The 21,936-nt window shown below is 40.8% G+C and overlaps 1 protein-coding gene and 1 pseudogene across 17 annotated transcripts in view; one reads left to right on the forward strand and one right to left on the reverse strand.

The window, feature by feature from the left end:
* The window catches only part of ZNF532 (zinc finger protein 532), a 123,662-nt gene that overhangs the window by 37,828 nt on the left and 63,898 nt on the right, over window positions 1-21,936 (reverse strand). For 14 of the 17 annotated variants that reach the window (XM_032152148.2, XM_032152142.2, XM_032152152.2 and 11 more), the window contains 3 exons: window positions 13,557-13,738; window positions 8,659-8,835; window positions 8-170 (listed from right to left, as the gene is read on the reverse strand). The exons of the other annotated variants lie outside the window; for them this stretch is intronic. In XM_032152148.2, the coding sequence (XP_032008039.1) occupies window positions 8-170; window positions 8,659-8,835; window positions 13,557-13,738 (522 nt within the window). The remainder of the gene's footprint in view (window positions 1-7; window positions 171-8,658; window positions 8,836-13,556; window positions 13,739-21,936) is intronic. 17 annotated transcript variants of the gene reach the window in all.
* Window positions 21,394-21,561, forward strand: LOC116470135 (U2 spliceosomal RNA; annotated as a pseudogene).

The following is a 21,936-nucleotide window of genomic DNA, read 5'->3' on the forward strand; positions in this document are numbered from 1 at the left end:
CACACACCTTGATATGGTCCATCATAAGTTGCTTCTGTGCATATAAAAGAGAACAGTCTGGACACTTGAAAACAGACACCTTCTGGTTTTCAATGTGTTGGTCAAAGTGGCGATACAGCAAGGTTTGCAGGGTGAACACAGTGTCGCACATGGAACACTTATATATTATTCTAAAATAGAAGAGTGCAGCGAGATCATGTCAGTCAGCCTCTTTAAGTCAAAGGATCTGCTACTTTACAGCTGAAGAACTTGGGAGGCAGAGGCACATTGAGAACACACAAACACAATAAATAGAACAACGATTAGCTTTGAAACAAACTTTTGAAGACAACTGGCATCACTCAATCATAGATCAACCTTAACATTTTGAGTAAAGATGCATTCGGGTACATTTACATAGAAATCTAAATTATGACCATTTTACTATTCACAAATCTATAACTGGCACATGTTTGTACAAAGTCTTCATGTTACTTTAACACAGAGCAAAAGCATCCTTTTTTAAAAAAAGATTTTTTTTTAAGATCAGACAAGGCAATGATGATACTCTGACTTAGAAAAGAATGTTAATCTGATTAATAAACTAAATAGGCCTACTCAACTCCAAAGTTTTCATTTAGAGTCAGTAGCAATTTTACATTTGAATGTCAGTATTTCTATACCTGTTCTTAACACAGGAAGCCCTACGCCAGTAAACAAATACACCATAAAATCAAGAAACAAAATAAAATCGATACCACTGTTATTTCAACAATGCTTGAATGTTTCTTATGCTTTAAATGATTTAAAATATTCACTTGTCTCCTACAAACTATTTCCATGACGAATATGTTACTAACAAGCAGCCTCCTCAAATGAATTCAGTAGACCTGAACCTTCTGAACATAATCCCTCCTGCCCATCCACACTCTCTACTGAAACGAGGGCAGGAGACGTCTTGAGAGGGTAAAGGGCTGCATCTACCCTGCCGCCGGCCTCTGCCTCCAATGGATGTGTGATCGGTCATTTGAGAACGGTTCTGATGGCAGCAGGTCACCATTTTTTAGTCACTGCTCTGGGTCACCCTGGCGCATAGGAGAGGGCCTATGGGCATCTCTATTTCCTCTGGAGAACTGTGAGAATGGGCACAAAGAATTCTAAGGAGCCGCTTAGGAAAAGGTCAGAGAAAAGCCGACTGGATGTGAGGGTCAGAAATGAGAAGAGAGAAATTGAGGTTTTACCTGGTATTCCTACGGCAAAGGTGAAGAACGGAATGCCTCCTAAAACCACCTGCCTTCCCTCTCTCAGGGCCCTGAGAGAGGACTTCCCATGTAGCTTCAAACCTCACTGTGCAATTCTCTGTCCAAAGTTACAGATGTAATTTTTTTCTCTTTTTCCCCATAAGATTTATAAGTTTAACTGGATTGGCCTGTTTTTACAAGGTCTTGAGATGTTAGTTACTTTACTGCAGAGCATAAGTACCCTTGGGGGAGGGGGTGTTGAGGAGCAGACAAGGCTTTGAGGGCCGTACAATGCAACACAATGTTGTATACTAATCATTTGTCATCACTAACTGTAGCAGGTGTGACAAAGATGTTCACTTCCTCCCTGTTTGAAACTGCTTAGTGTTGTCAACAGCCCAAATGTCCAAGAGTATAAATAAATGGTTAAATAGAAAACTAGGCCAGCGTGGTGGCTCATGCCTGTAATCCCAGCACTTTGGGAAGCTGAGGCAGGCGGATTGCCTGAGCTCAGGAGTTTGAGACTAGCTTGGGCAACAGGGCGAAACCCTATCTCTACTAAAAATACAAAAAATTAGCCAAGTGTGGTAGCTACAGGTGGCTGAGGCACAAGAATTGCTTGGGCCCAGGAGACGGAGGTTGCAGTGAGCTGAGATCACGCCACTGTATGCCAGCCTGGGCAACAGAGCAAGACTATGTCTCAAAAAAAAAAAAAAAAAAACTATATGAAGATTTTTTAAAATGATGTCACAGACCTATACCAATGGCATGGAAAGATTTTCATGCAAATTAAAACAGAAGATAACAAGATAGAATGTATGATATGATCACATTTTTTAAAGGGCATAGAAAAGAGAAGGCATAGGATTGTCAGCATCTCTGCTGGATGATAGTATATGTATTTTTATTGCTTTTTTTGTCTCTACTTCCTGTTTTTTCTGTAATTGGCATAGTACAATTGTTTTAAAAAGGACAGACTTGGCCAGGCACAGTGGCTCACATTTGCAATCCCAGAATTTTGGGAGGCCGAGGCAGGCGGATCACGAGGTCAGGAGATCGAGACCAACCTGGCCAACATGGTCAAACCCTGTCTCTACTAAAATACAAAAAAGAATTAGCTGGGCCTGGTGGCGTGCACCTGTAGTCCGAGCTACTTGGGAGGCTGAGGCAGGGGAATCGCTTGAACCCAGGAGGCAGAGGTTACAGTGACCCGAGACCACGCTGCTGCACTCTAGCCTGGTGACAGAGGGAGACTCCGTCTCAAAATAATAATAATAATAATAATAATAATAATAATAATAATAATAATAATAAGGATAGCCTCAAGAAAAGAACTCAGATTTACTAGCTAGGCTAAGAAATTGCTCAGAACTCAATTTTCACATTTTGAGAAATCACTATTTCACAGCTACGCCACAGCTCATCTTGTTCATGCTACATTCCTTTGCGGAGGGATTCTGTTGTTTGGGTGTGCTGTCTTAATAACAAAGTGTAAAACAGGAGACCATCTATTTACGTAGCTATCATTCTGAGGAGGCTGAGCAGGTTGTTGTGTAATATCAGAATCCCTCCCCACAAAATACTAACATATAAAAGAGAGAATGGTGACTTTATAATGGAGAAACCGGGCAGACACTGCCTTGCCTCGATGATGAAGGGCGGCATCACCACTACCTTGTAGGACAGGTGGATGACGCCCTTGCCCCCAGAGTGATCCTTTGAGAAAAGCATGGCATCACGGCCCAGGCATTGCCGCCAAGAGCACATGCCTGAGTCCAGCAATGAGAGCGCAGTGACAGACCAAGTGAGGGTCAGCCACAGGAGAGGCCTGGGTCCCCTTTTGGACGGCCAAAGACATGAGAACAGGGGACACTGAGCAACTGCTTCAGACGGAAGGACACTGATAAGGCAGCACAAGTGAATCCAAAATTTAAACCCAGATAAGATCTCGGACCAGAGAGGAGAAAGACACACGTAGCAACTGGGAGGAATCTGGATGAAGTCAATGAATTGGATGGTATTGTAATCAACAATGACTTCCTGACTGGGGGGCTGCATGGAGGTTACTTACACAAGTTCCTTTTATGGAAGAGAGCAAAACACACCAAAGTATTTACATCATGGTCCCCCTTTCCTCCTAAATACAAAGCAGAGAGGGAGACAGACCAATGACTGCAACGCTAACAACTGAGGAATCTGGGGGGAAAAGATGCACGCATTCTCTCCATGTTCTTCCAGCTTTTTTTGTAGGATAAAATCCATTACAAACTGCAGCTGATTTTTTTTTTAAAGTCCAAATACGACAAACCTCACAGACATGTCTTTTAGGAGGAGAATCTGAGGATGGAGCAAACTCTCCAATGAAAATGGAAAATCCCCAGGGAGACGGGCTGCCAGGCAGAGAGGAGGGGCAGCATTCAAGATGGAGAGACCACTCTGCACAAAGGCAGGGGTCTACTGGGCACAGTTTGCTGGGCAACAGTGAGAACCCCAGTGTGGCTGGACTCCCAGGGGTGTGGGAGTGCCCAGAGAGGGTGCTTTAGAGTTGTGCAGGGCTTTGAAAGCCAAACCTGGAAGTCTGGACCTAATCCTAAATGCAAGATTGGATGAGTAGCAGGGTGACTACAACACAACAAAGGCAGTACGGGAAGGAGAAGAGGGAAGAGAGAGAGAGAGGAGAGGGGGAGCGGGAAAGGAGCGAGAAAGAGAAAAGAATAAAAAGCTAAAACCAAATACCCATACTCAGGTCAAATTTACAGCAACAAACTCTCCAGAATACTTCAAACAGGTGTCACAAAAAATAAATAAAAGACTCCAAGCTTTGAAATTGCTGCCATAAACCTCCTACATTACCATCAACTGAATCCAACTAGGGGCAAAGCACCACCCTCCGTGTCATATACCTAATCCCCACAGCCACAGTTAGGTAGATGACACTGCTGCCATTTCACAGATGTGACACCAAGACTTAGCAGACTAGATAATCTGCTTGGTGTTAAACAGATTCTAGGGCCAAAGTTCAAATTCAGCTTCCTCTGACTCCATACTCCTCTCTCATGCTGCTATTCTAATTTTGCATGTTTTACTTCTTAGGAACATGTTCAAAAACTCTTGTCTCTTATACAATTCTTATTTTGAAGTTCTCATTTCTCCACTTATACACATTTAGAAATTGCAAATAAAAGGAAGGCACAGCAAAAGAAACTGCTGTTAATCAGCAGTCAAGGAAAAAATAGAAGCAGACACAAAACTTTATTACCATAAGATATAGGCTAGGCGTGGTGTCTCACACCTATAATCCCAGCAATTTGGGAGGCTGAGGCAGGCAGATCACAAGGTCAAGAGATCGAGACCATCCTGGCCAACATAAGAGAAACCTCATCTCTACTAAAAATACAAAAATTAGCTGGACATGGTGGCGTGTGCCTGTAATTCCAGCTACTCAGGAGGCTGAGGTAGGAGAATCACTTGAACCAGGGAGTCGGAGGTTGCAGTGAGCCAAGATTGCACCACTGCACTACAGCCTGGCAAAAGAGCGAGACTCCATCTCAAAAAAAGTAAAAAAAAAAAAAAAAAAAAAAAAAAAAAAAAAAAAAAAAAAAGGCCGGGCACAGTGGCTCATGCCTATAATCCCAGCACTTTGGGAGGCCGAGGCGGGTGGATCACGAGGTCAGGAAATCGAAACCATTCTGGCAAACATGGTGAAACCCCGGCTCTACTAAAAATACAGAAAAATTAGCTGGGCGTGGTGGTGGGAGCCTGTAGTCCCAGCTACTCAGGAGGCTGAGGCAGGAGAATGGCGAGAACCCAGGAGGCGTAGCTTGCAGTGAGCAGAGATCGCGCCACTGCACTCCAGCCTGGGTGACAGAGCAAGACTCCGTCTCAAAAAAAAAAAAAAAAGATACAGTAATGGACATTCAAAATGATCTCAAATTATCCAGAAAAGATTAAGGTGTACTCAAAGTTTCCTTTTAAACAGCAGGGTACTATGCCTGCCCACACACTGGAAAACAAGAAACAAAGTGCTTACAACAGTACCCAGTACACAGTAAACGCAGTAAATTAAACAAAAATTGTGTGCCATGCTTTTTGAACTGGGATGCTGGGACTATAGGACTTCACGGGTATATTTTCACACATCCATATGTTCTCTAAGAAAAACGGGTGAGAGGTTATTTTAACACTGATCATTTAAAACATTAATGCAAATCATTTGCATACATTTACGTCATTTGTATAACCACCTGTTAAACAAATACTGCTGGGGAATTTCACTGCCTGAGCTGGGACTATTTAGTCATTTTGGACTGATGTAAACAGAATAGAGATGGATTTAATGCCAAAAGAAACCTTTGGGTCAAATGTAGGCCAAACAGCCAGAGAATGAAAGCTTTTACCTTAGCTTTAATTGGAAAAGGGGGTGAGGGAGGGTTATCTCCGGGAACACTGCAGTACAGGCCTACTGGGCCCAACAGAGCTGGTGCAGCAGCCCTCATTGCCACAGTCACGCTGCGGGTGAGGGCTCCAGGCAGCCAGACCAGCCCTCACACTGAATCCATGCGATTAACTTATCTTTCACTGGCTTTGGAGTTTTTGTTAACCACTTCTTCCATAAATTTGTTTCACTTTTATAATTTAAAATACAGTACCTATTTTTAGGCTTGCACTTAGGAAGGAAGGAAGGAAGCGAGGGAGGGACCGGGCGCGGTGGCTCACGCCTGTAATCCCAGCACTTTGGGAGGCCAAGGCGGGTGGATCATGAGGTCAGGAGATCGAGACCATCCTGGCTAACAGGGTGAAACCCCGTCTCTACTAAAAATACAAAAAATTAGCCAAGCGTGGCGGTGGGCGCCTGTAGTCCCAGCTACTCAGGAGGCTGAGGCAGGAGAATGTCTTGAACCCAGGAGGCAGAGCTTGCAGTGAGCTGAGATCGCACCACTGCACTCCAGCCTGGGCAACACAGCCAGACGGGGGGTGGCGGGGGAGTAGAAAGAAAAGAAAAGGGAAGGAAGGAAGGAAGGACGGACGGACGGGAGGGAGGAAAGGAAGGAAGGAAGGAAGGAAGGAAGGAAGGAAGGAAGGAAGGAAGAAGGAAGGAAGGAAGGAAGGAAGGAAGGAAGGAAGGAAGGAAGGAAGGAAGGAAGGGGAAGGAAGAAAGATGGAAAGAAAAGAAAGAAAGAAAGAGGAAGGGAGGTGAGGGGAAGAGAGAAAAGAAAAAAAGAAAAGAAACGAAGAAAAGAGAAAAGCAAAGAAAAAAAGAAGAAAAGAGAAAAGAAAAGAAAATACTGGGACCGGGTGCAGTGGCTCGCACCTGCAATCCCAGCACTTTGAGAAGACTGCTTGAACCCAAGAGTTCAAGACAAGCCTGGGCAACACGGCAAGATCCCATCTTTACAGAAAACTTAAAAATCAGCCAGGCGTGGTGGTGTGCATGTGCACCTGTGGTCCCAGCTACTAGAAAGGCTGAGGCAGGAGGATCACCTGAGCCCAGGAGGTCAAGGCTGCAGTGAGGTGTGATCACACTCCAGTCTGGATCAGAATGAGACTCTGTCTCATAAAAAAAAAAAAGAGAGAGAGAGAGAAAAGAAAACACTGGAATAATTGTTTTCTATACAATACCCAAATTTGAAGAAAACTGTTTTAGCCTATTTTAATCATTTGCTTCCTTACATTCTGAGGTAACAACTACTGTTCCAGATGTCACACACATTTCTGACAATCAAATTTTATTTATTTTAATAAAGAACCAAATAAAAACTGTATTCATCCCAGGAGGAAAGGCTGCATTAGTACCCAGAAGTCTAACAGTCCTGAAAACTGAAGACACTAAAATTCACTGATCCCCATCTTCAGAGTCAAGACATCAAGACATGTATAGATTCCTTAATTTGTAATGTGTTTCATTTTGGAATCAGCCTACAAAGATCAGAATGAAGGTCCTACTAAAGTAAAATTAAACTTCAACATGGTTTTTTTTGTTTTTTTTTTTTGATAAAACAGTCACTTCTGTAATATTCAATCACATTTCCCCAAAACTAAATGTTTCAACAAAAGCCAGGAGAGAGAAGGAGAGTGTGTGTGTGTGTGTGTGTGTGTGTGTGTGTGTGTGTGCGCGCATCTGTGTGTCTAAAATATGGCATATCTGCGTATCTTTTCCCTAATACTTCCTTAATTATGGAGTTATGGGCAAAAACACACCAACAGATTTGGACAGCAAATCTAGCTTCTTGTAATGATCAAACTCTATGTTGCCATAACTAATCCAGGAATAAAATGAGCACAACCAGGAGCATTAATTCAGTTCTGTGTGCACAAGGAGGGAGCGAAGACACACAGGAAGGAACTAATGCTGACAGAGCCCTCCATGCTCCAGACACAGGCACTGTTGTGCTACACATTTTAAATACATCATCTCATCTCATCCTCACTTAAGCAGGATCCTCACTTCATGGGGGAGAAGATGGCCGCTGAGACAGTGCAGGTCCCAGGTCACCAAGCCAGTGGGTGGCAGGATTCCGACTGGCTCCAGTGCCCACACTCCCTCCTCTTTGTTAAGCTGCCCGTACTGCAGGCAGGCAGCCCCTTTTTGCTAAAGAACCACTTCATTATTAAATACTCCACAAAGCAAAAATCAATCAAATTAAGAGCAAGATTAAGGCAAAAAAAAAAATTTACTAATCAGGGACTTATACTGGCTATGAAGTTAAATTCAGTAACCAGTGTCTTCAGTTGCCTTCATCTTAAAAATATTACTTTTTAAGCAAAAGTGTACCCTATAAAAAAGGAACTATGGAAAAATTTAAAGATGACAGGGTTTCTAAAAAATAGTTTTCCTAGGAGTTGTTAAAAATCATCTTAAGAGGCTGGGCGCCATGGCTCACGCCTGTAATCATAGCACTTTGGGAGGCCGAGGCAGGCGGATCACGAGGTCAGGAGATCGACACCATCCTGGCTAACATATTGAAACCCATCTCTATTAACAATACAAAAAATTAGCCAGGCATGGTGGCACACACCTGTAGTCCCAGCTAATTAGGAGGCTGAAGCAGGAGAATTGCTTGAACCCAGGAGACAGAGGTTGCAGTGAGCCGAGATATTGTACCACTGCACTCTAGCCTGGGCAACAGAGTGAGACAGTCTCAAAAAAAAAAAAAAAAAAAAAAAAATTCATCTTAAGAAAAAATATATAAATATTTACTTGTTGAGCAAAAATTCGTGACAAGAGCATAAATAGGTAACATTTTTGGACAAGGTCTTTACCTGGAAAGAACAGAAAGGTTTGGATGAGCTATGAACTATATTTCATAAAGCATCAAAATTGGCATAGCTACATAATTTTTCAGATCTTGGTAAATGTTATTCAATAGAACAACTACTACCTTGCCTCTAAATTGCTAATAAAGCAGTGGAGTAAAACTTGAAAGTCGGTATGACTTACTTTGGTTCTCCTATCTTGATGCCAGGATGCTGTGTGTAGGCGTGGGAATGTGTGCTTGGGGCAGACTTAAACGCCATTGGACAAATAGGACACTTGTAGAAGACTTCACAGTGAGAACCTTGAATGTGAGACTTCAGAGCAGCCACATCAGAGTACACAACATTGCAATGCACACATCTGTTAGAAAAATAAACACACGGTCATTAGCACAAGACCATAACACACGTGTAACTGCAAAAACTGGGTGAGATGAACACACTTTCATAGCCCTTTTAGGTTTTTAACGGCCCTTCGGAAGTATATTTTAGTTTTTTTCCTATTATAAATCAACTGAATTTTTTTATGTTTTTTTGTGGGTTTTTTTTTTTTGAGACAAGGTCTTGCTCTGTCACCCAGGCTGGAGTGCAGTGGTATGATCCCGGCTCATTGCAACCTCCACCTCCCAGGTTCAAGCAATTTTCGTGCCTCAGCCTCCCAAGTAGCTGGGATTACAAGTGTGTACCACCATGCCCAATTACTTTTTGTATTTTTAGTAGAGATGGGGTTTTGCCATGTTGGCCAAGCTGGTCTCAAACTCCTGGCCTCAAGTGATTCGCCCACCTCAGCTTCCCAAAATGCTGGGATCATAGGTGTAAGCCACCATGCCCAGCCTATTTTTATATGTTTAAGAGAAAAGATCATGAAGACGAAAAATAAAACTCAAATGGTCTATTTCTGGAGTATCTTTAACATTTTTAAGAATGGATGTCAAGTCTCCAGACCACTGTTTCTGGAGAGGCCTACATATGCTGGATTCTGGCACCAGGGCCCTGAGTTTCCTACCCATCTCCAGAACCCAAATAGCATTTCTAATGGAAGAAATCTTCAGTGTCTAAACCTACATGCCAAGAACAGAGGGGCAGAGAGGAACAAAGAAGTTCTGGCTCCAAGGCCTCGGCCCACTGTTTCCTGGTACACACTGATGTGGTCAGTGTATGTGGGGTTCATGGTGGTCCACAGGATAGAGAAGGTCAACCACCTAGGTGTTTTGTCTCCTAGAAAATAAATTTAAGTACACTTGCATTTGTTTAAGAAATTGCATTTATTATAAACCTCTGAAAATTCAGCATCTCTAAAAAAAATTGTCTAGCTAACCTCCTTACTTTCTAAATTTCTAATAATCTCACAATTAGCTCATTCCTTGCTCAAATATAATCCAACGAAGACAAACTTTAAATCTAAGATACATTTCTCCTCTATCTCGTCTTTTTCACACAAAGACTCTAAGCAACACTTACAACACCTCCACTTGATGACCAAGTCTTCCTTATTCACACCTGAAAACTATTTAAGAGTGGTCTCTCTGCAGGTACAAAAGTCTCCAGAAATATACCTCTAATATAATTGAACATACGTGCTCCCAGATGTGAGCTACCCAGGGAAGGAAGACTGCAGACAGGGCCTGGTTTCCAGGGGGCAGTGTCCAAAGACTTCTATGACAATCTAAGATGTTTCTATTCTTAGAACCTCCCTTCTGAATCATGGAGATGCTTCCAAAGTTACACAGGAGTGGCATGTTCTGGATTGTATGCATTCTATTTAGGCTTTGCAAACATTCTGTTAAAAATCATAACTAACGCATTAGCATTTCCAGTGACTTAAGGCATTATGTTCAGCAACAGCTATGTTTAAACACTAAATAACAATAGGAGAATAAAAGGACAGCCTCTCTAGCCTATCTACTTGAACTGGTATTTCAGGCAATAGAGCCACCCAAGCATACTGAAACTATTTTGGGTTAACTTATTGGGTTGTCTTGAACAGGTTAATGCTCCTCTCTGGGCCAGTTACTCATTTTGTAAAATGAGAAGAGTTAAAATAGATCATTTTTAGCTCTTCCCAAACCTAGAAGCCTACAACTCCCATGAAAGAGGAAGATTATGTAAAACCAAAGTAGATGAGTAATTAATGAAACTGAAGGACCCACCACACCATAAACTATAAACAGAAGATTTTCCCATGAAGGATAGAGAGATGGTGTTCAAAGGGCAAAAGACCCGGGAAGGACAAAAAGGAATACAGAGAAAAGCAATAATTACCTAAAGTCACTCGGAGTGAGAGGAAGGTTTAATGTACAGCAAATAAAAAGGAAGTATCTAAAATAAAGATGGAATTTTTTGAAGCAAGAGGAAGTGGCTATGACTCAACCCAGAGAACACCATGGAGGACAAGGGAAACCCTCCTTAATGTAAGAAATGAAAGCAGGGTATTTTAAAAAGTCATAAAACATCTGCCTACAGGAAGAAGAGGAGTTTCAGGGGGCAACAGAGGCCAATGGGGGATGTAAATAAGACAAAGAGAGGCAGACTTCGAACAACTCATACAGTATCTTAATGCTATGAAAAATCCTGTCTACTAAGAAATATGTAATACCCTGAAGTCCTGTTCTGGAGAGCAATAAAGTTTCTTTATTTTTTGAATTAAAAAAAAATGTTTACAGTATAAAATCCTATAACCATTCCCCTTTCTAGATATACAGTCCAGTGAATCAAGAGGCAGGAAAATTCAGAAAAAATATTTGACTTGTATCAATATATAACTTTTACTAAGTTAACCAGGAGCCAGGGATGACCCATCAATATTTGGGAGATGTAATATGAGCAAGAGGAGAGACAGCAAGGCACACTGCACCAAGACAAGACAAAGTAATGCATGGGAACCATGCTGCTACATTACACTCCTCTGGCTAAAGAAAAGACATATTGAAAATGAGTAACTATAGAGCCAAAGAGAGCAAAAAACATGACAAGGCCACGGGGCTACTAAGCCCCACTTAAACATGAACGTAGACCATTATATGAAGTGGCAGAGGAAAAGAATTACATTTAAAAATGCTCCTCTCTTCTAAAGGAGCAGTCAACATGAACTAAACTTCACAACACATCATTGTTTACCAGCCCCATATAGCCTCAAGTCCAGGGAGAAAAAAAATCTACATTTAACACAAAATTTTTGGTTAACAACTTGAAATCTGCAATTCAAAATACCAAATTTGAACAACTCTGTGAGTAGGGCAAAAGAACAGAAGAGCAAGGATGGTCTTTTCCCAAGTGAGTTGATTACTTTCAGCTTGCATGTGGAGCTTCTGTTTTAATTTAGGAAAGATATCAGCAATAGCTAAAATTGAAGAAGTCATACTTCCTTTAATCATACCAACTTTCATTATATTAGAAAAACTAAACATTTGAGAAAAATTTGACATCAGTGCAAAGAAGAGCACTTGGGAAGTGCTGCAGAGCTGCTTTCTATTATTAAACACATAATCCATTAATAATAGTTTCAAAACGTGATGGCAAGAACGAAAAGTATTATTCTGCATGGACTTTGCAGATCTAGGGCACCTTTGATTATCCTGTTTTGCTCAGTAACATCCCAGTGGAGCTGGAGGCAGACCATGCACCAGTTTTACAGACAGAGGCACCACAGCACAGAAAGAATATGTGAATTACCACATAATTAGTTACTGGCAGAAGTGGTACAAGAAAACTGGTTTCTTGATTTCCAAGCCAAAGGTTTCCACCAGGCTAGATCTCAATCCATAAAACATTTGTGCATTACAAGTTTGGAGGCATGAGATAAAATGTGAAGTTAAGTCTCATAGCTTAGTGTTTTTAATGCAAAACTGGGCAGAACCACCTAGGAATTGATGATACCATAACCTAAACTTAAATAAAACCATCAAATCATGCCAACTGGACTTCATTTTTATTAAACATAATTTATTACAGGTAAAAAAAAAAAAAAATCACTGCATAGTAACAATCTAACAAAGTTACCAGGTAAGCAAATACTTAATGTTAAGATAAACATATAATACAGTAATACCTCTATTAACAAAGACACTGTGTATCAGTGACATGTTTTTCTTGGTGGAATCAGTGAAAATATAAAAGGCACAGGAAGGTCATAAGATGGAGAAAAAAGTTCAAATGTATAATCATTCATCACTAGCTAACATTAGATTTGCCAGATGTTGTACAATGCACATCTGAGAATCCTGAGGGACAGTAAAAGGGACCACAGTGAAGATATGCAGAAGAGACAAGGGAGGAATGACAGAACTCGAAGGGGGAGAGGAAGGAGGAGGAAGGGGGGAAGAGGGAGGGGGAAGAACGGAGGAGGAGGAAATGCGGAGGAGGGAGAAGGGGAGAGGGAGGAGGTGGAGTGGGGAGGAGGGAGAGGGAGTAAGAGGGAGAGGGAGTAGGAGGAAGGGGGAGTAGGGGGAGGAGGAAGGGAGGAGAGGGGAGGAGGAGTAAGGGGGAGGAGGGAGAGGGAAGGAGAAGGAGAGGGAAGGAGAAGGGGAGAGAAGAGAGGGGGGAGAGGGAGGAGGAGAAATGGAGGAGGGAGAGGAGAGGGGAGGAGGACGAGTGGGGAGGAGGAGGAGGAGGTTATTTGGAGTGCAAGGCTGGGACATACACCCCATCCTTCAATGTGGACAAAATAAAAGTAAAAGACCATCGCACTATTTCTGTTTTCATTAGAGAAGGGGAAATATTAAGAGGTGCGGAATGTATAGTTTTCTTGCAGGGGTTAAAATGCAAAGAGTATGATAACAAAAGTCTGCTACAAAGGGTACAGAAACAAAAAAAGCTGACAGTCAAAGCCACACCTGCACACATGCAAGACTGTGCCTAAAAGGACGGGCCCCATGACCCTCCACTTTGTGTGGACCAGCAGGGCCAATATTACGTTAAGAGGATTCAAACAGATGGACTCTACAAACGAGCTAGGTTCCCAGAGGATCTGTTAATCGAGGTATCACCATATGACCCAGAAAACTATGTGTGCAAACCACTCAAAATGCTGTGCAGTTGTAAGTGAACGAGTTTTACTTGCACATAAGTGAATGATATACTGACCGAAAACCAACTCTCCTCGTGTAGTGCAGACAGTTCTTGGTGACGTGGGTCTGGAAGTGCACCGACCTGCAGATGGCCCCACACTCAGGGCAGGTGTAGGGAGATTTGTGCTGATGGATTCTCTGGTGTGATGCATAACTGCACTGGTTAGGAAGCAGCATCTGGCAGATAGTGCAAGTCTTCTAAACAAACCAAAGGGGGAAACAGGGTTGGTCCTACTAAGTACTTTCTAATATGCAAAGAACCTTGGTTAAACCTCCAGATAATTATACAGCCTTCATTTCAAACACTACAGTAATTGATTCTAAGCCCAAGGGAAAAGCCAACTTGAAAGTTACATGTCCAGCGTACAATTCTTTATCCTGTAAAATCACAGTATGTGCTATGTAGTCAGGCTCATCTCAAAGTATGAGCTAAAAACACCCGTTTTAGCAGAGTTCCAATTCCATTACTTTTGCATTTTGCTTAGGGCAAAGAGGTATTCTTACAAATTTATGTGAGCAAATGACTTCAATATATAGTAACAAGTTTATAGGCATACGTATCTTGACAGTAGTCACAGACCTCACAATTCATAAAAACCTTTCTCCAAAATAATAAAAATTAATTAGAAGCTAATCCAATTGTTCCCCGATCAGTTATTTGAAATCTGAAATACAGGAATGCAAAAGAATGGCTACAGCAATTATTTGTTCTTTTTGCACTTAAATTGGCCTTTAAATGGATGATCTGGCCATGATATAATTTATAATTAAAACCAAGGAACTCAAGTTCGAGTATATAAATTTAGACATTAAATTAAAATTTTATAGAGCTTAAAATCTGATTATGTATAAAATAAAATTAAGGGTGAAATCGTCTTTGGAAAAGGCTCTATATCATTAACTATCCAGGAAAACCCAAAACACTATTTTTCATCCTCTTAGATATCGGCACTAAACATGGTATATTTTTAAAAACACAAAACCAAAAACACTTCAAGTAAACATAAACTGAGGACTTATTACTTCCACCCCAAAAATAAACCTCACATAGCATATGACATGAACTGTGTTTAAATACTTTCAGACATTCATGCAAAGACAAATTATCTACCATCTTCTAAAATGTACAATTTGTATTAAAGCCAAAGAAAGCCTCAAAATATAGATTCTTGGTAAGATTTAAAGCATTTGTTTATATTGACAACAGTTAAGAAATTTTAAAAAGACTTTTTTTATTCTTCTAGTTTTTGAAGCACGTCCAAAAATTAAGGTTTAAACTTCCAAGTGACTTAGACTAAGAAAAATAGGAAACTCACTTGAAAATTCTTTCTTGATTTTCTCCTGAAAGGACTAAAATACAAATTTTATCCCATAAAATGTTTATTATAATCACAAAATAGGAACATTACAGGTAGCTTTGATGAAGTTAGCATCATTAAAAAAATAGCACTCCTTTTCTCATAACACATATTTCAAAGGTTAGAACAAGCCACAGCAAGGAAAACCAGTCAACAGATTCATTAATAACAGATCCAGTTAACATCTACATTACCACAGGTAACCATTTGTTTCTGTGAACTAAAGTCTTCTATCTACCTTCACACAGTCCCAGGCAGGGAATTACGACGTCTGAACTTCCACAGGCATCTTAAAATGTCTTGCACTTACTTGGGAATAAAGTTAGCATTTTCTATACTAAAAGAAGTCAAAAAACATTTATATATATATATATATATGTATACACACACACATTTATATACATACATATATCATACACATGTACATGCATGTGTGGGTATATATATATTAAAATATATAGATTGGTCCCATCCTACCATGAGTCAAATGGTAAGCTAGGTATTTTAAATACATTAAGTAAATTAAAGTACATCATCTCATTTAATTCTCATAACCTATGAAGCAGATAACACCTCCATTTTACAGATAAGGAAATGAGGCTTAGTAAAGTTAAGAAACTCGCCCAAGGCTCCATACCTATTAAGTGGAAGAACCAGGATTTGAACTGGAGTCTAGGAGTGGGGTGGGGATATAATGAATGAATAAACAAAAACACACAGGGAAAACCATTAGCAAATATACCTGAATGCCAACAATGACCGTGGCATGTCAGAGTAGAGGTGAGTCCCCTCCCCTGCTTCTTCTCTTTTATCTAAAGTAATGTGATTGCACTACTTTTAGAACGGTAGAAAATGGAAAGAAAATCTAAAAAGCACAGTGTTCTCTGAAAAAAATTTTCACATTTTCATCACGATATACTACATATGGTTATCCTTCACAATACATATAAGACGCACAAGGAATTACTTAAATTCATTGGAATGTATCATCATCATGTCTCTCCACCCCAACTGTAGCACTCTGCGCTCACTCGTTCCCATCAGCTGAGGTTCCTCGCCCACTATTGATACAGAAGCACAAGGAGAAAGAGGGAGTCATAGGGACTACAGCCTCAAATCAAAATGCTTTCATACTTTGCAATTCCTGAAGTGGGAGAAAATGGTCTCTGGGGAATCACGCTGGACACTAGAGACCTTGCCTTTAGTTTCTGTAGATGCATGCATTTCCATGTACAGACACTTAGTTACTCCCGCATTTCTATCTTTATTTACCTGCCTCCTCTACTCCTTGACTCCATTTGGTTTGGGTTTTGTTTTTGTTGTTGTTGTTTTGAGATAGTGTCTCACTTTGTTGCCCAAGCTGGAGTACAGTGGTGTGATCACAGCTCACTGCAGACTCCACCTCCTGGCCTCAAGCAATCCTCACTCCTCAGCCTCCCCAATAGCTGAGACCACAAGCACATGCCACCACACTCAGCCAATGTTCATATTTTTTTTGTACAGACAGGGTCTCACCATATTGTCAAGGCTGGTCTCAAACTCCTGGCCTCAAGCGATCCTCCTGCCTTGGCCTCTCAAAGTGCTGGGACTACAGGTGTGAGCCACCGTGCCAGCTCTATTCCATTTTGAGAAAAAAAACACGCTATTTTGGTTGGAGACATCCTCCTCCTTGATGTTTGCACGGTATCAATAGTTTTAAACTCATATGACAGCATTTGCTTAACTGTACTCCCTCAAGTTGTATTCACTGTTCCTGTTACAGAAAACTTGTCATCCCTGCTTCCCATGATAGTGGTGATGCATTTTCACAGCACAAAGGAGTATCTTCTATTAGCTTTTCTGGAATGCTTTGAATTCATGAAAATGATGAACATCCTCTGGGTTTGGGGGATGTATTTGAGCATAAGAGCAGACAAGGACTTCTTTGTGGCCTGTAATGACTGACTTTCCTTACTTTTTTTAATCAAGTAAATTAAAATATATCTTAAAATTCTAACACTCTACTACTACACAAGCTGAAGCTACTTAGTAGAGGATAAAGCAGTTTAATGTGACAGTAACTGCCTTGTCAATAGAAGAAAGCATAATAAAGGGCACCTAAGTGGTTTTATGTGTGTCTTGACATTTTACTTATGTCATCTAAAAATGGATAAATGTTTTCGGTATTTAGGTAATAAACAGTTAATTTCTATTCTAGGGCAGCCTTATTTGCTCAGTTAAACTGTTACTTTTTAAAGTAAACATTACTTTTCAATAGGTAATACCAGAAAGCTATAGGAAAATAAAGCTGAAAAGCACCCATATTCCACGCTTTGCAATTACAATCAACTCTCTGTATCCTGAGGTTCTGCATCTATGTATTCAATCAACCACAGATCAAAAATATTTGGGAAAAAAAATAAAAAATAACAATACAACAATAAAAAATACCATATAACAACTATTTATATTTACACTATTAGATACTATAAGTAATCTTGATGATTTGAAGGACACAGGCAGATGTGCTTAGGTTATATGCAAATACTATGCCATTTTATAACAGGGGCTTGAGCATTCTCAGATGTTGGTATCTGAAAGGGGTCCTAGAACCAACACCTGAGGAAACTAAGAGATGACTGTACTCCTTTTTTTTTTTTTTTTTTTTTAGAGACAGAGTCTCGCTCTGTTGCCCAGACTGGAGTGTAACAGCACAATCTCAGCTCACTGCAACCGCTGCCTCCCAGGTTCAAGCAATTCTCCTGCCTCAGCCTCCCAAGTAGCTGGGACTGCAGGCACACACCGCCATGCCCGGCTAATTTTTTTGTATTTTAGTAGAGACAAGGTTTCACTATGTTGCCCAGACTGGTCTCGAACTCCTGAGCTCAGGCAATCCGCCCACTTCGGCCTCCGAAAGTGCTAGGATTAGAGGCGTGAGCCACTGTGCCCGGCCGACTGTACTCTTACTGAGCCTTTTCTATCCAATCCTGTCACTGAAATTGATCAATGGCATGCAAATGCAGGCTACAGGGAAGGGGGAACCAGGTACATTGTGGCCAGTTAAGGAATCAGAGAGTGTTCAAGCTTGACATCCTCTTTCTATAGATGAGGAATTAGCTGAGTAATAAGAAAAATAATTCTACGTGTTTTTGCTCATATTTTAGGCAGAAAAATAGCCTGGGAGACGTACATGAGAGTGAGAGGCTAGAGAAACTTATGGCTGTATATTTATGCTTAAATTTCAAACAGACCAAAAGCCTACACCAACATGAAACATTGGAGCTAAAGGCAGAAACAATACCAGCTTAACAGTCAGCCCGGATCCTAAGTGAATTACTCTCACCTCATTAAAAGAAGTTCCATAATCTTCTGCCTAAAGTATAATTATCCAAAAATAATAAAAGTATACCAGTGTGTTTTGTGGCTTTCACTTTTGTCCAATTTCACACTGAGAACACAAAGAAAGCATTTCATTTCAGATCTCACTTAAATGGAAGTCATACCAAGCAAATACAGCAGAACTGGCTTTATATACCTTTTGCTCACAGAGCTAGTTGGTTGTGCTGGTTTTGTCCTCAAATCATTCTGCTACACAAAAAATTCCCTAATAAGAGTTGACAGTTAAATTAACAAATTTACACAAAGCTACATGGCCAACACATATCATCTACTTAGATGCTTATTACTGAAGAATATGGGTAAATCAAAGGTTGATAACACTAAAATATAAACTAGGACAGGACTAGTCTTGACCAAAATTTAAATTAAACACTTAGAAGAGCAGGACCAAAAGCCAAGGGTCACGAGTCTTCAGCTAATAAGGGTATTTTGGGAGACGGCAGAGGGGAGGAATTCAGGTGAGCTCCCTGGTTTCCAGAGGAAGCTGTCTGAGCAGAGCGAAATCTAGAAATGAGAACCAGCAGAGGCTGCTCACGAGAATACAGTTAGTATGTTGTATTAACGATGCCCAGAAAGTTCCTGAAACTAAAGTGAACCAGCAATCCCTGAAAATGAGGACCACTGCAAGTGTCACCTTTATCCACGCTCTTGAAGGTGACTCGGAAGTAACCCCAAGAATCCATCCTTATGTGATTCCTATGGTCCCTCCGGCTGTAAGAGCCTATGCTTCGACATCTTAGAGAAGCAGAAAGCATGAACCAGCAATACAGAAACTTTGCCTTGAGTCCCAGCTCTGCCACCAATTGGGCATTTGTTTTTTCAATTATAAAATAAAAGGGCTGGCCAAAAGACCTATAGCATTCTGTGATTCTATAGCTGATATAAATTCCACAAGAAGAAAACAGGTTTTTAAAATTAAGGGGTTACAGAAAACATTTCCAGTCTGTAGTTGGTTAAATTTAGACATGGTTTTAAGAGGAGGTGAAGCAATGACATCCCAACACATTAAAATATCAATTATTCAAACAACAGTCCTCAGCTCTTAAATACTTCATGGAGAAGAGGAAAGCTCCTCTGGTCTCTTGCCCACTACCTTTTCTCAACATACCCCGAAGCAGGGATTATTAAGCAGATAGATTAGAATACAAACCCCCTAACCGGGGCAGATTTAATGGCTAAAGAGTCAGCTGCTCAGAACTGTTTTTATTTACTGCTTGATTCCATGCTCCCTAGAAAGTAGTAATCCCCGCAAGGCCCTCAGCCCTCTAGGCTCTCTCCCTCTGCCACTGTCTCCTCCAAGGGGTAAGGAGATGCACGCAGGCAGTCTAACCTCAGCCTAGCAGGCTTTCCGTTCCTGGCCCAGATCGTGTACCAGAGTGTGATCAAATCCCAAGACAGCTTTGGGAACGTATGGCAAAGAGGGCCTCGAGCTAAAACCATATATTCCAACACAGCTCTTACCAGAGACCTGCTCTTGGGGTCACTGAGCATAGGCCAGTTTATAAGGAAGTGGTGCTTTTGAGTCTCTCTGGCAATTGTTACTTCTGCATAGATTGTCTACAGAACACTCGGAGCAGCAGCAGCAACTGGCAAAGAGAATGCACCAAAGGCCACCCAAACCTTCCTTTAACCCATGGCATACTGGCAGTCTCAGAAGGCTAAAGGCATGTGTAAGGGGAGGTGGTGAGAGGCGTGGGAGGAACAGCCCCAGCTGGTGCTCACAGGCAGACAGACCCTTTGCTAGGTGCAGAGAAGCACCCTGGGGAAACTGAGACAGGCTCTGTTCAAAACATAAACAGAGGTCAAAATACAAAATAATAGAAAGGGAAAAATAAAATATAAAATGAAAGATAAAAAAAGGGGATAGTGACTGAGCTAAATCAAGAGAAGTATATTCTTAAGAGAAAGGCTGAGGTCTTCAAAGAGGCTCAGCTCACCAGATGGGAAAGGAAAAAGAAGCAATTCTCACTCCTAACTGCTTTTAAAGACAGGGCTAAGAAAGGAAGTTTACACTGGGTGGAGAAAATGTCTTCGACTCAGAGACAACAGAAATCCCAGGAAGTCAAATGGAAAGTCACCCTCCCAGGAAGCCTAATTGCAAAAACAGAGATTGGGGTCTGAAAGTCTCCAGTAGAGCACAATAATGCAATTACAAGATCTCTCCTTGAAGACAGGACAGCTACATTAGGATCTTTTTTAAACATGGAGTAAAACGTCCACTTTCATGAAAATGGAATAAAAGTAACTTTCCCTATGCCTCCCATTAAGTACAACTCAAAACCCTGAACATTATATATAAAACAAACATAAAAGGACTCTGAAAGGTGGAGTGAAAAATTGAAGAGGAAGGAATACTTCTCAATTCTTTAAAAAGTGAGTATCAACCTATCTCAAACCAAACAAGAACAGAACAAAAAAGGAAACCTACATGCATATAGACGCAAAACTCCTTAACAAAATAGCAGCAATTATAATTCAAAATATATAAAAGAAATATGCAGCTTGACCAAGTGGGATTCATTCCAGAAACGCAAGGCTATTTTGATATCTGAAAAATCAATATCATCTATCCAAAAAAAACCCCTGAAACCAATAACTGAGTTCAACAGAGTCGAAGGATACACAAAAAAAATATAAAAAGTATTTGTCTCTATATATATTAGCAATGAATATGTCCTCACCAAAAAATATAATACCACTTACGATTGTTTGAAAAAAGTAATCTAACAAAACATGCACAATGACTTATATGATGAAAACTACAAGGCTGGGCGCAGTGCCTCACGCCTATAATCCCAGCACTTTGGGAGGCTGAGGCAGGCGGATCGCCTGAGCTCAGGAGTTCGAGACCAGCCTGACCAACATGGAGAAACCCCATCTCAACCCTGTCTCTACTAAAAATATAAAATTAGCCGGGCATGGTGGTGCATGCCTGTAATCCCAGCTACTCGGGAGGCCAAGGCAGGAGAATCTCTTGAACCCAGGAAAAGGAGGTTGCCGTGACCTGAGATCGCGCCATTGCACTCAAGCCTGGGCAATGAGAGCGAAACACCGTCTCAAAAAAAAAAAGAAAAGAAAACTACAAAACAAAGAATCAAAGATATAAATAAATGAAGAATCACTTCTCGGCCTTTTGGCTAAGAACAAGTGTAGTGTCTGTTCTTATCAGTATAAATAAATGAAGAATCTGTGCTCATGTTCATGGACTGAAACGCTCAATATAGTAAAGATGCCAATTCTCCCCCAAACTGATATCTAAGTTTAATACAATTCCTATCAACATTCCAGCAAGCTGTTTTACAGAAACAGACAACATTATTCTAAAGTTTATATGAAAAGGCAAAAGAACTAGATGAGTGAAAACAATTTTGGGAAAGAAAAATAAATTGGAAGCATCCATCTACCAGACTCGAAGACTACCTAATTACAGTACTCAGACTGTAGATACTGATAGAGGGACAGACACACAGATCAATGGAACAGAATAAAGAACCCAGAAATAGCCCCACACAAATGCCTGACTGACACTTGACAAAGGGGCAAAAGCAATTCATTGGAGGACGACAGCATCTTCAACAAATGGCCATGTATGGGTGAAAAAAGTGACCCTCCACCTAAATCTCACACCTGATACAAACATCAACTCAAAATGAGTCACAG

This window comes from Hylobates moloch, unplaced genomic scaffold (genome assembly GCF_009828535.3).
Source record: "Hylobates moloch isolate HMO894 unplaced genomic scaffold, HMol_V3 SCAFFOLD_5, whole genome shotgun sequence".
Taxonomy (NCBI): Eukaryota; Metazoa; Chordata; class Mammalia; order Primates; family Hylobatidae; genus Hylobates; species Hylobates moloch.